At 38.9% G+C, this 13,891-nt stretch overlaps 1 protein-coding gene across 3 annotated transcripts in view; it reads left to right on the forward strand.

Annotated features, from left to right (window-relative positions):
• Window positions 1–13,891, forward strand: part of rcan3 (regulator of calcineurin 3) — a 44,047-nt gene that overhangs the window by 25,148 nt on the left and 5,008 nt on the right. For all 3 annotated transcript variants that reach the window (XM_008399936.2, XM_008399937.2, XM_008399938.2), the window contains 2 exons: window positions 12,556–12,729; window positions 13,365–13,536. In XM_008399936.2, coding sequence (XP_008398158.1) covers window positions 12,556–12,729; window positions 13,365–13,536 — 346 coding nt within the window. The remainder of the gene's footprint in view (window positions 1–12,555; window positions 12,730–13,364; window positions 13,537–13,891) is intronic.

Consider the following 13,891-nt stretch of genomic DNA (forward strand, 5'->3'; position numbering starts at 1 on the left):
CCCAGTTTTACAAACAAAATCCGGTTGCCACGGTTACGCATCGACTGCTGTACAGAAGGACTTTATAATTCATTTTATTTGTCGTTTTTGTTTATTTTATGTATTTATAATGTATTCCAGTTCTGGTGTTCTATGCTCATTAGAATTTAAAGTTTATTGATTTTTGGAAATTTGCATTATTATATTACTCAAAAATGATTCAAAGCGACATTATCGCAACAATTTATCGTACATCAATAACAATAGATGTACATCAGTGATTAATCATTGATGTAGATCAATTCATCATAAAACCTTTTTAAATGTTAATAAAATTTCAAACCAGCCTTTAAAGCTGCATTTTGTCGGACCCTGACCAGCTGTTTGGCGCTTAGCAGGACAGAGCCGATGCGTACAGACGGTTGACGGTGTCGTGTTCGGCGCTGGAAGGAAACCAGATCTGGGTCCTGGCAGGGTTGAGCGATCCTGACTCCGAGCCCGGAGGCTCAGGTGTGCCCTCTCCTCTCGGTCCGGCCGCCGGGCAGGTGGAGACGGGGAGTTCATGTTGACCTGAAACCCTAGAGAAGCGCTGGGACTCGTGTGTCAGATAAAGGGTTGGATCCGCGTCCGCTGTGGTGACGTAGAACAAAAGGACCGTCTCCTGGATGGGGGAGTCCGGTTACCATGTGACAAAAAGGCCTGCGCAGTAATCAGACAACTCTAGAAGGTCTTGATGGAAGGTAGAGTTCTGTTTTTAACTCAGCAAAAATGTGGAAGGAGGAAATTTCATCACATGGTAACTGGAGTTTATTGGACTTACTTTGCACAAACATGAAGCAAACTGTAAACTAAAGATCACTAATGCAATTTTAAGTAGGGATCCATCAATAAATCAATCAGTTTTCTGTTGATCAATCATGATCGATTAGGGCTGGATGATAAATCAACAATATACATTGTTATATGTGATAGAATACTCAATACTGAACTACGGTCTTAAACCACACAGCATTCTGGGAGATGTAGGCAAAGAAAGGCTTTAGCGAAGCTAGGTTGGTGGACTCAACTTGCTTGGTTACCTAGCAACAACCGGTTGCTAAGTAACTTGCCAGTAGCAGCTTCATGTTTTGCTACTGTGCCTCATAACTGCTTAAAAATAATTTAAAAAACAGCGGTGTGGGATAAAACGTTAAAGGTCACTACACCAGTTCGGCATCATTTCAGATATTTAAAACAAAAAACTAATCAATAATTAGCGATATTGACTGATATAAAACTTTTTCTGCCGTGTTTCCCAGCGCTATGCTACGATAGATGAGACTTTGTTTTTCATGTTCATTAAATGCATCAAAACAAAACTTTAAAAACACATAAACTTCTGGAACTTCAACACTTAGCTGGAGTCATTTTTCTCCCCTGACAGAAAATTAGTCGCCTATGACTCACTGCAAATGATATTAAAACCAGTAATCAGGCAGAAACGTCTGGAAAAGGAGGAGATTAAGCCGCATGTATCCCTGTGTTCTGGGTGAAACCTGCTCCATGCTGTTGCCTCGGTATGTGATGTTGTGTAACACTTTGCATTAGAGTCCCTCTAAAGTGCATGGGTCTGCGTGGGAGCATGTTTTCATACTTGTATGTTAAGAGTGTCAAAGGAGAAGGTTTGCGAGCGTGTGTCCGTTCAGCCCCACGCCTAAGTGCTGCAGAGGAGGAGAAGCTTCTGCCTCAATAAAATCCATAATGACCAAATTGGTGCTAAGAGGATTAATGTGTCCCCAAATGCCATAAACTGATTTCAAGCTCCCTAATGTGGACGCATAGGCCTGAAGGGAACGGCAGCAGCGCCGGCGTGGCGGCCCCGTCGATACAGCTCCTTATTCAACGTATTGATTCCACTGTAATAACACCTGCACTGTTTAGAGGCAGACAAACGATTAATCCTGCTGTTTTTTGGTTGTTTTGTCATTCCCAGAGTCTGTTGTGTGAATATTTATTTCTAAATGGTAAGCCAGGGATGCAGCTGTCAGTCATTTAAAGGTTATTCTAGCAGGTTTGATTTTATTTTTATTAAAAATTCAACCAAGGCGGAGAGCTACATTTTCTTCAACAGATATTGTGAAATTTTTTATTCTGATTTTTTTTTTTTTGTAGTTATGGTATATTGATTTTTTTTTTTAAAGTGTAAGAGATACTAAACCTAGAGAGCTGCAATTAAAATATATTCATAACATTCAAATGAGGATTAATATGATAATTTACCTTAAATATTTGTTCTGTTGGCTGCAGTTTTATCTTATTTTATATAATGTGTATAATTATTTTGGGCTAGCAAGTTAGCATTTCTTAGAGGATTTTATTTTTTAATTTAATATAAGTTCTGTGCAGAAGATATTTATATTTTAAAACTATCTTAACCATCTGAATAAGACATTTATTTTTTTATGATTTTTTTATTTATATGAATTTGTTATTCTGAAGTTTGTAAAATAAAATAATTAAAATGATCAGCTATGAAGTGCTTAATATTTATATTAAACATTTTATTTGTTGTGTTGATTCTAGTTTTTACCTTATTTTATATTTATATCTATATTATTTACTGTATTTTTATTACATTGGTTTTGTTTTGGGTGCTATATTTACTGAACATGTATTCAGCTTAATATGTAAATTGCTGAACTTTTTGCAAATTTAACAGTTATAGATATAACATAAACCTTGGATGTCTTTAAAAACCAGGAAGATAGTTTTGTTTTTGTTACATTTTAACGGTGGGTGATAAATTACATTAAAATTAGATTATTGCTGCTGCTCCACAGGCTGGTAAAAACCGTTAGAGTCTGAAAATGAGGAGGAAGTGCTGGAAACGCCCTCATGCTGTGTTGTTGGAAACGTTTGGCTGTTGGCTGCATTTCAGCAGACGGTCAGTCGTAACTTACTCCAATGGAAAATTTGCCTTTAACTTCTAACAGTCATGGAAAAATCTCAAAATGTGATAAGGAAAAGATTGCAGCGAGAAAACTGCTCGATATTTCACCGCCTCAACTGTCTGCCTCCCTTGTGCTCCCACCAGTTTAGTTACCATTCCTCCCTTTTTAAGGAGATCAGTAATTAAACACGAAGCTCCAAACGGTTAAGAAATTAATTTCTTAATAATTCCAGCAGAGTCTATTTTGGTATTGCATTGTTACTCTGCGGCCTAGTTTTTGTGGTTTTCACCCAAATCCTATCCAGTGGTGAGGGTCTGGATTAGTCTGAGATAAAGACACTTGCTTTAGATCTAAGCAGGGGTGCGTTTACACTGCAGCCTGAAGTGACCCAATTCCGATTTTTTTTTTTTTTTGACGTAATGCGACCTGTATCCGATCTAATCATGGCAGTGTGAACAGCACAGGTCTGATTCTTTTAGAATGCGACCCATATCCGATACGTATCAGATTCAAATGCGACCATAACGTCCAGGCCGCATTCATCCGAACTGAACGTCACTGATTCTCAACAAATCTCACTATTCTGCGTCCTGATACGCGCAAGTGGGAARAAAAACAACAACCATGACGGATTATAATGAGGATTAAGTTGTTAATTTGCTGCTCCGGCCGGACAACAACTTCAAATATGTAAGCTAAGCTCCACCGTTAGCCTCCATGTTTACTTCCGCAAACACTGAGCTCTTCTTCTTCTTCTTATGGCGGTTGGCTGAACGCTGACGCTGTAGCGCCCTCTACTGCGCATGCGGGACACTTCAGGTCGTTTGCCCGTTTACACTGCAGAACACATACAGGTCGCATTTACTGGCAGTGTGAACGACTCTGGCAAAAAAAATCGGAATTGAGTCACTAAAGGCTGCAGTGTGAACACACCCTGGACTCAGTTCATCATATTGTGTTGAACTCAGAGTGGTGTAGTTCAGGATACTGGCTTAAACATGTAAATTGACAAAAATAGAGAATTGTAAGTGCCTAATTACAACTAGCTAAGAGAAAAGCTAGTGATAATTATGAAGAACGTTAGCTGGTAACCCTCTTTACAAATCTCAAAGGTTTTTAATTTCACTGTAGTTTGTTTTCTTTTGTGGGTTGAATTTTAATGAATGTGACTCAAATGATCCACATAGAGATACATGAAGCTGCGTCACTTGAAACAAAAGACCAACAAGCTGAAAAACACAGCAGTAGAAGCTGACAGCTTATCAGAGACTCTCGTGAACACAGTTTGTGTAGATTAGAGTATATTTACTGTTGTGTTTACTGCATTACATCAATGAGATCTAAACGTCTGCAGTCGGTTTTATTTTCACCTTAATGAAACGTAATTATACTTTCAAAAAGACGGAGAAAGTCACTGTATTTGTTACCGCATAACGCTGAACTCCTCATTTATTAGAAGGCAGTGGCATCATTGTAATTCACCCTCATTTCAGCAGAAATGAAAGGTCAAAAGTGAAAAAATTACATTGAAAAATAAGAAATGAATCAGAAAAATAATCATAAACATTAAAAAAGTAATTATGAACAAATACTTTGCCAAGAGATGTTGTAATATTCCATAATATTATGACCATATAAATAATAACAGTGACTCAAGAATACAGCCCTGAGGAACCCCATTCATTCATTCATTCAAATTACGCCAAATTTACTCTTGTTCCCCCAAATGGAGATCTTAAACTATCTTATGCTGTCAACCTGTTATTTGTCCAGTGCAGTAAACAAATTGTCTGATTATTAAAACTAACACGTGTTGAAAAAATGGAGATTTGTTGTTGTTTAATATTAAGACATCCAGATATGTTTTTGTTTCCGTCACTGCGAGCATCACCGGAGTGGAAAATTGTTCATGCTTCAGTTTTGTCCTGTCAGCTGGATGCGGCCGATCCCATCGTTTACTGTTCTGCCACCTAAACTCCCCTCTGAACGAACCGTGTTGACATTACCCGATAAACCTCGCGGTGGCTCCAATGATTGTGTGTCAGCAGCAGCAGCAGCCGGCTCCATGCTTGCTACGCTGTGAGTCATGCCCGCAGCCATGCAGCGACTGTGATGACAGCTTTTCCATGAGCCTCAGGAACAAAACTGCCTGGTCACCAAAGAGACGGATGGCTGCGGTTCACCGGGGTTAATCTCATCATGCCGGCCGTTTGCTGCCCTAGTTTGCTTCAGATTTTTTTTTAATCTCTGAAGTTTGTCCAGTATTCTGTTGTCTGAAGTTTTCTTAGTGCCACACAAAGAGAAAGTTCTGGACTTTTCTCCAATTGTATGGCGAATACAGTAAAGCAGAGCTGCCCCTCCCCCACCTGCTGCTGCATATTGGTTCACTGGCTGATTGGAAAATGTTTTGAAAATATTTCAAAACTCAACCAGTCTTGGTTTGGAAGTTAAACCAGAACCTCTCACTATTCATAAAGCAGCAGAACTACTATCAGGAAGGAGACTACCTGAGCAGATAGCCTGAGTAGCTGGCCTGTTATTCTGGCAAACTGTCATAAAAATGCAAACTATTTTATTTAAACTGATTTGAGAACATATTAATATGTTTATTGTCTGAGTAACTGGCCTCTTCACTCCTAACATTCTGCTTCCATTTGCTCCATTTTGTTACAACCAAACACTTTCACACTTATGTGCTTAAACCTTTGCATAAGAGTTCACTTCTTAGTATTTTTGATGAATTATGGAGGTAAATATTCATAAAGTCCTCATATTCCTTGTATAGTTTAACCATCTTGACGTTTTCTTACTCTACATTTCCATTTATTTTGGTTCGGATTCCTGTTTAATCATGAAATATCTCAAATAACAACCCCTACCCAAACCAACAATAACACTGAGCAAAAATTAGCACAATTATTTTATTCACTAGTTTTAAAGCGGGTAGGAATCATTCCTCTGGCAAATTATCAAATGTTTTTAATCTAACGGGAGAAGGCCAAATTTCAGTTGTTGATTAGTAAAAAGGTCAGAAGTTTGTCTGTCGCTCCAAAGGGCAACGGGACGTGAAACATGGAAACGTGAAGCTCTTCTTTGCTCTTTCTAATAATCTGCTGGTGATTTGAATTAAGATTGCCGAGGGGTCTGACTTTGAATTTGAGTATCAGTTGAGTAATTTTGTTCATTATGACAAAAATAACATGTTGCACGTTGTTTCAGCCTGACTCATTTTGTGGCTCAGGTAGGAAGAGGTAGGCTCACCCTGCACACCCTGCGTGTTGCGTAACGGTATAGAACCCTGTGGTCAGTAATGATGACCACAGTTTCCACTTTAATTAAGCCAAACTGGGAGACACTTGAGAGCAGCGACTCCACGCCTCCTTCCCTTCCTGTTCCATCCTAAATGTGTAAAGTTTCTCTTGTTGCATAAGCAAAAGCTGTGAACAAAACAGACGCATTTTCTCATGATATTTTCCTTGATTAATCTTAAAATGCATCTATTTTTGGAGCACTTATTCTGCCTGTTATTCTGGTTTTACTTAAAGAAAATAAAGCCAAGCTGTCATAAAATGCATACTATTTTATTTAAATTGAGAAAATCTAAGATCTTGGATCTAAAGAGTAAAACAGACTCTTTAGATCCAATCTGACTGAACTTAAACTGCTGGTTCTGCAGAATATTTGCTCAGGGAGGCTGAAAATGACTTTAGCTTCTCAGATTATCCACCCATCCATCCATTTTCTTTACACCCTTGTCCCTCAGTGGGGCCAGGAGGTGCTGGTGCCTCTCCAGCTAACGTTCCGGGTGAGAGGCGGGGTCACCTGGACAGGTCGCCAGTCTGACGCAGGGCAACACAGAGACACACAGGACACACAACCATGCACACACACACTCACATCTAGGGGCAATTTGGAGAGGCCAATTAACCTGACAGTCATGTTTTTGGACTGTGGGAGGAAACCGGAGTACCTGGAGAAAACCCACGCATGCACAGGGAGAACATGCAAACTCCATGCAGAAAGACCGGGGCCGGGAATCGAACCCAGAACCTTCTTGCTGCAAGGCAACAGCTCTACCAACTGTGCCACTGTGCAGCCCTTCTCAGATTATTTTATGTAAAAATGTTGTAAACTATCATTGTTCTTCAAATGAATAATCTTAAAAATATACTTTATATTGAGACAATATCTGTGGTAGCTAATATATTTCACTTGCAATAAAATGTTGGGTCAACAGGAGAGACTTTTGTTTCCCTGGATGTGATAAAGATGCTGTGTGGCCATTTTCACACAGCATTTCTTGATGCTCTGTTCTGAATTAGTTTTGCTGAAATGTTGGTTCATTTCTTTGTTCGTTTGTTTTTTTTTGGCATGGATGTTCAAGCTACTAATTAAAGCCGACCAAAATCGGACTTCTGTGTGAACTGTTTACGACCCCAAAGCGACCCGCTTGCTCAGAAGACTCTTCTGTCATAAGCTAATGATTTTCAGCCATTGTTTTTGCTCAGACTGCTGACGCTTTGAAAGCTATTTGATACGCACTAGTTACATTTACTCAATCACATTCACTGGAGTAGCCTTTTTGAAAAAGAAATACTTTGGGGAGTTTTTTTACTACGCTGTGCTTTTTACTTGAGTAATTTTATTATAAAGTTTTTCTACTCTTTTGTATATTTTCTGGATTTTCTACTCACTGAATGAAAAACAAACACGTTTTAACCAAAACTTCACCAGACACAGAATCACAGCTGCAGATTTTTATTGAAGGAAATTAATTTTGATTTTTTTTTTCTTGCTCGATTTTATTTTTTGCCAAAATATCCTCTTCATTTTATATTTTGACCCATCTGATGATGTCATTTTGAAGTGATTGATAAGTACTCGAGTAAACCTTTAACCAAATACGTTTTACTCTTATTTGAGTTATTTCTTGGCTACGTTTTACTTGAGTAAAAATATGTTGAAGAAGCTTTACTTTTAGTTGAGTACAACTTTTGGCTCTCTGCCCGCTTCTGTATCTGAATTCGTACCACATATGGAAGAAGCACAGATTTGATGTTTTGGAGGTGAAAAGATTGGAATCTTTTTGGGGCAAGACGGGACAGCGAAGAAGTTGTGGATCCTTTCAATATCCAACAATATTATAGCAAATATTTTTGTCCAAATATTATTCATCCCAAACTTTGTTGCCCTTTCGCTTGTACTTGCGACGGCAGAGGAGCGGGCCGAGCGTAACTCAACACGCCTCTCCTGCTCGCCGTTGCCCCTCGCCTCCCTCCTCTTGTTCCCTCAGGATGTTCGCTCATAAAGAGCCCATAAATTAGTGATCAGCATGCTCACTTGTTACGCACCAATCAGCCATGGGTTTATCAAACATCGGCGCGGCGCAGCGTGCTTTTATGCAACTCGATCTCTGAGCTTTCCCACATCTCCGCTCACGCCAAAACATCCATTTAGCTTAAGGAAGTAGCCACGGCGGAGCGCCTGCGTGGGTGACTGTAAACCTTATCGGTTTTACTCATGGCGTCTGACATGTGAGTCATAGTAGCTGGCATGGCTCATGGAAAATTCACAGCTTAAATAAGGGCGTAAGTGGGCTCTGTTGAAAGGCCAAACAAGCGCCGTGTTGTCATTCTCAAGAAAACTATGATTGTATCGCAGGGAGGAGGATGGGCCTGAAAACAATGTGCTCTGAAATGTAAGACAAAGTTGCAACGTTTGCATGTTTGTGCTCAAAATAATCCGCTACCTCTGCAACATCTTCACTTTATTCTAATAGACTTTGGCAGCTTGTTTTTGTTAGGTACGATAGTTTGTTGATATATCTATATAAAAAAGGTGAATTTTGTGAATTCTGTTATTTTTGTAGAGCTGAGAAGAGAGCTGATAGTTTTGTGTAAAGTGTTGTTTGCATACACAAATATGACAGTTTTATTGATGCATTTGAGTTGAGGTGGAATGATTACACAACAGAAACTGTAATAAATGTCAAATACATGCATTCATCCTCACCAATACTTGGTTAAATTCCTCATCCTGTCACAAAAACAATTTTTTCTGGACGATAAATTGTCCCAGAAGTTATTGCGATAAATGATAATATTGTTTTGAGACAATTTTATATAATATAATGGTAATAGTAATGAAGAACTCATTCTCAAAGATCAATAAAAAGTCATTTCTAATGAACATTTAACACTGGAACTGCAAATATCCAAAATATCCTAAATAAATAAATTAATTATGAAATCTCTGTGAACCAAATTGTCCTTCAAAAAAAGGTTTAGTTGAGACCAAAACACCAGACTGAAGACTTTTATCATCCAGTTTTTGGCAGAAAGAGAGAAAGAAGAAAAACAATAAATCATGAAAATGTTTATGCTCATTTTAATTTATCATGCAATTAATTGATTTATTGCTTATTGCAACAGGGTAACGTTAACTTTCAGGAGCGGGTCCAATCTCAAACCCAATAATAATTGTAATAGAAATTTTCCTGCTTACTGAACATCTTGCAGCTTTTAATTATTTTTAAAAGACTGAACTAAAATCTTTCAAGTTTTCAAAAGAATTGACACAAATAATGAATGGATGGAATAAAAGATGTAAGCAAATTCAAGTCAAATCTTGATCACAATTTTCTATTATTTCAAAGTTGTTCCCAATCTCTCCTGATTACCCTTAAGTCAGGAAATGTTTCACATTTTTCCTGACTTGACCCCTTTTCCTTAACTCCAGGACTCACCAGAAATCTGCCTAAAAATGGCATGAAGCCGGACGCAGGTCAAGTCGGCTCTGAAGTAAAGCCAGCTGCATCGAAAAGGGAGGATCAGATGTTCTTACAAGGGGAGAAAAACTGAGAAAAGCAATGAGGGAAGGAAAGGGAGCTAAAGAAAAAGGACCTGTGCATATTTCTGATGCCCTGATTATCTGACCGCAGTGAACAACAGACTGTGCTTCAGTTCTGCTTCAGTCTGCTGAATCATCTACTGCTCAGTGCGTCAGAGACGTCGATGATGTGAAGTCCTTGGAGAGAGAAAGCTGTCATTTTACAGCAGACTCGCTGTGTTTAAATGCACTTCAGTTACAGTTCTGGTCAGAGGTCCTTTTTTATGAGTATGTATAAAGAAACAATGCACCTTGAATCCATTTTGATAGAAATTTGCCAGGTTTTACACAAACATGAAGAAAGAACCGAGTAAAAAAGCTAAAAGAATGAGGATTTTAAGTTCTGTCGACATTTGGTATCTTCCAGTTGAAATCAGCCATGCAATAACAGAGTTAGGAGCTGATTGAAGAGCAGTGGACACCAATTGACAGTAATGCCTCAGATTGTAAACATGCGGCTCTCATTTCATGTGGGACTTCAGGAAAGTTTGTTTTCCGAGTCCTGAGCTGCTGTTTTTGAAGAGAAAAGTTTCATGGTGAGACGAGTCGGAGATGAAACTGTTTCACCATGACGATGGGAAGAAAATGTTGCAATATTCTGAGGAGTGAAAGTGAAACTCTTTGACCTCAGCCCTACTGATCATGTAAACGATGTGCAAAAGTCAGAAAATATGACAATTTAAATGCATTTTACCCATTCTGCCAAATTGATTGGTCAAATATCCATCCAGCAGCATCATAAATTGGTCAACGTCCAGCGTTTTTTGTGAGCTTCTTGGTGGGTTGTTGATGCCGTCCAGAGGTGCATTCATTCACCAGCCCTGTTTAGTCCGTTTTAATCAAACTCCAATTCGTTTCCCTAAAAGTCCGGTTCGTTTGGGGAGGTGTGAACGTGCAGTCAAACTCTGATGAAGACCGAAAAAGCAAACTCTGGTCCGCAGAGAAACCTCGGTCTTGGTTCACCAAGTGGACCAGAGAGACCGCTCCAAAAGCAGGAAACTGACTGCAGTGCAAGGCATTCTGGGTAAATACAACCACAACAAACATGCTAGCGTTGCGCTAGGAGGAGAAATGACTGGTGGTCTTTTACAAAAGACAAAAAAGAAATCCTACAACCGCTAAAATCTGAAGCTACGCCATTTTTGTTTACATTTTGTGAAGAAGGAAGCTGCACTCAGTGTCGTCTTCTGAGATTATGCGTTGTTTCCTTCAGTGGTTCTCAGTGCAGCGCCCCCACAGGTGAGGAGGGGAACAGGTTCTTAAAATGGTTTGGATCGTTTGACAGTGCATTGTGAAAGAAAATCACATAGCTGAAAATGTAACAAATGTAACAAATGTTACTAAATCGAACCGAATCAACTGGACTATAAGGTGAAAGATATCAATAATCTTTATTTCTAAATGTTTTAGAATTTCTTTTGTTGAGTGCAATGTGTTTCTTTTGAGATCTTTTAGCCTACATCCTGTTATCAGACAGGTTAAGGTTAGGTTGTTTCTTGATTTTTACCAATTTGGCAGTAATCAGGGTTGGGCGTAGTTAAAGAAATTGAACTCAGTTAATTCATTATTTAACCAGGGGAGGCTGATTGCATCCTCACATTGGGGCTGGTTGACCTGCTAGCTTTGTTTCCCATTAATACATGAAACTATCATTTTAAAAACCGTTTTGTTTTTGTTTTTTACATTTTTATCTTTTTCTAATATTACAATATGTCTGAAACATTCAAGTGACAAAAAATGTAAACACAAAATTATTCTTTATCCAACCATGAAGTGCAAATTATCAGCACTGTTTTTGTGGCAGTGAAAAGATCATTGCAAGTTTGCAACCTGCCCATCAGCCTTCATGTTTCCCACTGAATCTGAGCTACTGGAGCAGCTGGGAGATGGTCGACCAGGAAACAACGAATAGCACCACTGATTACTCAGAAATCAGCTCTCCTGGTGGCCTTCTTCCTTTTTGCCCTCCTGCTGAGCTGCTTGATTGAGTTCACAGCCGAGGAGGGCAATCTGGTGCCCAAGGAGACAAATTAGTTTTACAAAAAAGAAAAACTAAAGGTTGGTGCTTGAGGCAGAAGGAGAAGAGCAGGGAAAGCAGCCAGACCTTTACTGAAACAAGTGAAATTTGAATCAGTCTTTCCTGTGATGATTAGTCAGAAAATAAAGTTGACAAATCTCACTGCTCATCAAAAATTATCAAAAAAAAATCTCAAGACTTTTTAACAATTGTATGAAGAGGGATTTCTGTTTTAAATTCATTATTAGCAGTGAAAAAATTACAATAAAAATCTAACAGTTGATTGACAATTAAAAGGATAAATATCACATCCAATATCAAAGTCTCCGTATTTTACTTGGAAAAATAAAATCCAGCTTAAATAACTGATAAAATACTCAATAAACAAGATGAACAAATAGTTACACATCAACTAAATTCACAGCGACATTCTTGGAAAAAGTAAAACGAATCTTGAATTTGTTTTAGCGTGTCGGCTTACAAAAGCTGCAACTTTGTCTGGTAAAAGTGACCAGAAGCCACAGAAATGGGTGCAAACAGCTTCAGTTTGTTAGTTTTCATGGTTAACACTTTTACCTAATGTCAAAGAGCATCACTGTCTTGAGCAAAATTAGTGTAATATTTTGAGAAAGATGCTATTTTTTCTAATATAATCTACCTTGCCACTTGAAATGGGCAGGAAAGCAGAGTAGCTTGTTCAACATTTCATTGTTTTTTTATTATTCTTTTGATTTTCTGCAGGAGAGGTTTGAAGCGCTCTTCAGGATCTACGATGACCAGGTCACTTTCCAGTTGTTCAAAAGCTTCAGGAGAGTCCGGATCAACTTCAGCACCCCGGAGGCGGCGGCCCGCGCCCGCATCGAGCTGCACGAGTCCGAGTTCAACGGCAAGAAGCTAAAACTCTACTTCGCTCAGGTGAGGAAACGCCCAGGGGAGCTGCTGAATACATTACATTACTGTGATTTATCTCCTGTGTTTCTGCTTATGATCCACTTAGCTTCCATCTAAATATAAATAAAAGTACACTGTAAACACCCAAAATCTTACCAAGTAGATATTTGCGTTAGAAGCTAGACCTAAAATACTGGATATTTTGTGTTTTTGCAGTGAAGCAGGATAGTTCAGGGTGAGCCCCTCTCAGAGTTTTGCATCGTAGGAAAATATGTCAGCTTGAGTCAAATTAGTGGTTTTTTTTCCAAAAAGTTTCACCCACTATGACCTGCTTTTTGTACTTTGACGTAAGAGGATTATGGATTTTGGAGCTCCGATAAAGGCCTCATGTAGGTACAGCAATTGCAAGCTATCAAAACGCCAAAATCCCTTTATCGGAACAAGCTTGCTATTAAACATAAAAGGCCTCAAACTGTGGCTTTTTGGTAGAAAATTGCACATAAAGAACTCAGGAAGTCTAACGACTTCCTCAGGTTCATGGATCTTATTTTGTTCCTTTTATTTTTTGCAGACATGATGTGTTTTCTTGCTGATTTTACTGCCACTCACCTCTTCCGTAGAGGAAAACACACATCATGTGTTTGTTTTCCGTCCAACAGATCCAGAACGGCGATGAAGACATCGACAAGTCGTATCTGGCTCCTCCGCAGCCGGTCAAACAGTTCCTGATCTCTCCACCCGCCTCTCCGCCTGTCGGCTGGAGTCAGAGCGAAGACGCCACGCCCGTCATCAACTATGACCTGCTGTGTGCTGTGGCTAAGCTCGGACCTGGTCAGTACTGCTTTTTAATTGTTACTCCGATAGAAAAATTAAATTGGTTTTTTGCAGTAGTATTAAAATCAGGGCTGGGCAATACGACTTAAAAATTAAATCTTTTATTTATAGTAGTCAGAGGAAATATAAATTGACTCACTTTTGCAGATTTTTTCTTTCTTTTTGGGGGTTGGAAACCACGTATAGTTTCTCTCCCACTTCACTTTTATGCAATATTTTTGTTTTGGTCTATCATGCAAAATCCCACTAATACTTTTGCAAGCCTGTGTAATTAATTTCCTCAAAGCTAGTGTTCTCTTTTAAAGGTTGTCATGAATCTGTTTCTTTAATGAGCCGGTTTGGATGCGTTGTC

This window comes from Poecilia reticulata, linkage group LG22 (genome assembly GCF_000633615.1).
Source record: "Poecilia reticulata strain Guanapo linkage group LG22, Guppy_female_1.0+MT, whole genome shotgun sequence".
NCBI classification, from domain to species: domain Eukaryota; kingdom Metazoa; phylum Chordata; class Actinopteri; order Cyprinodontiformes; family Poeciliidae; genus Poecilia; species Poecilia reticulata.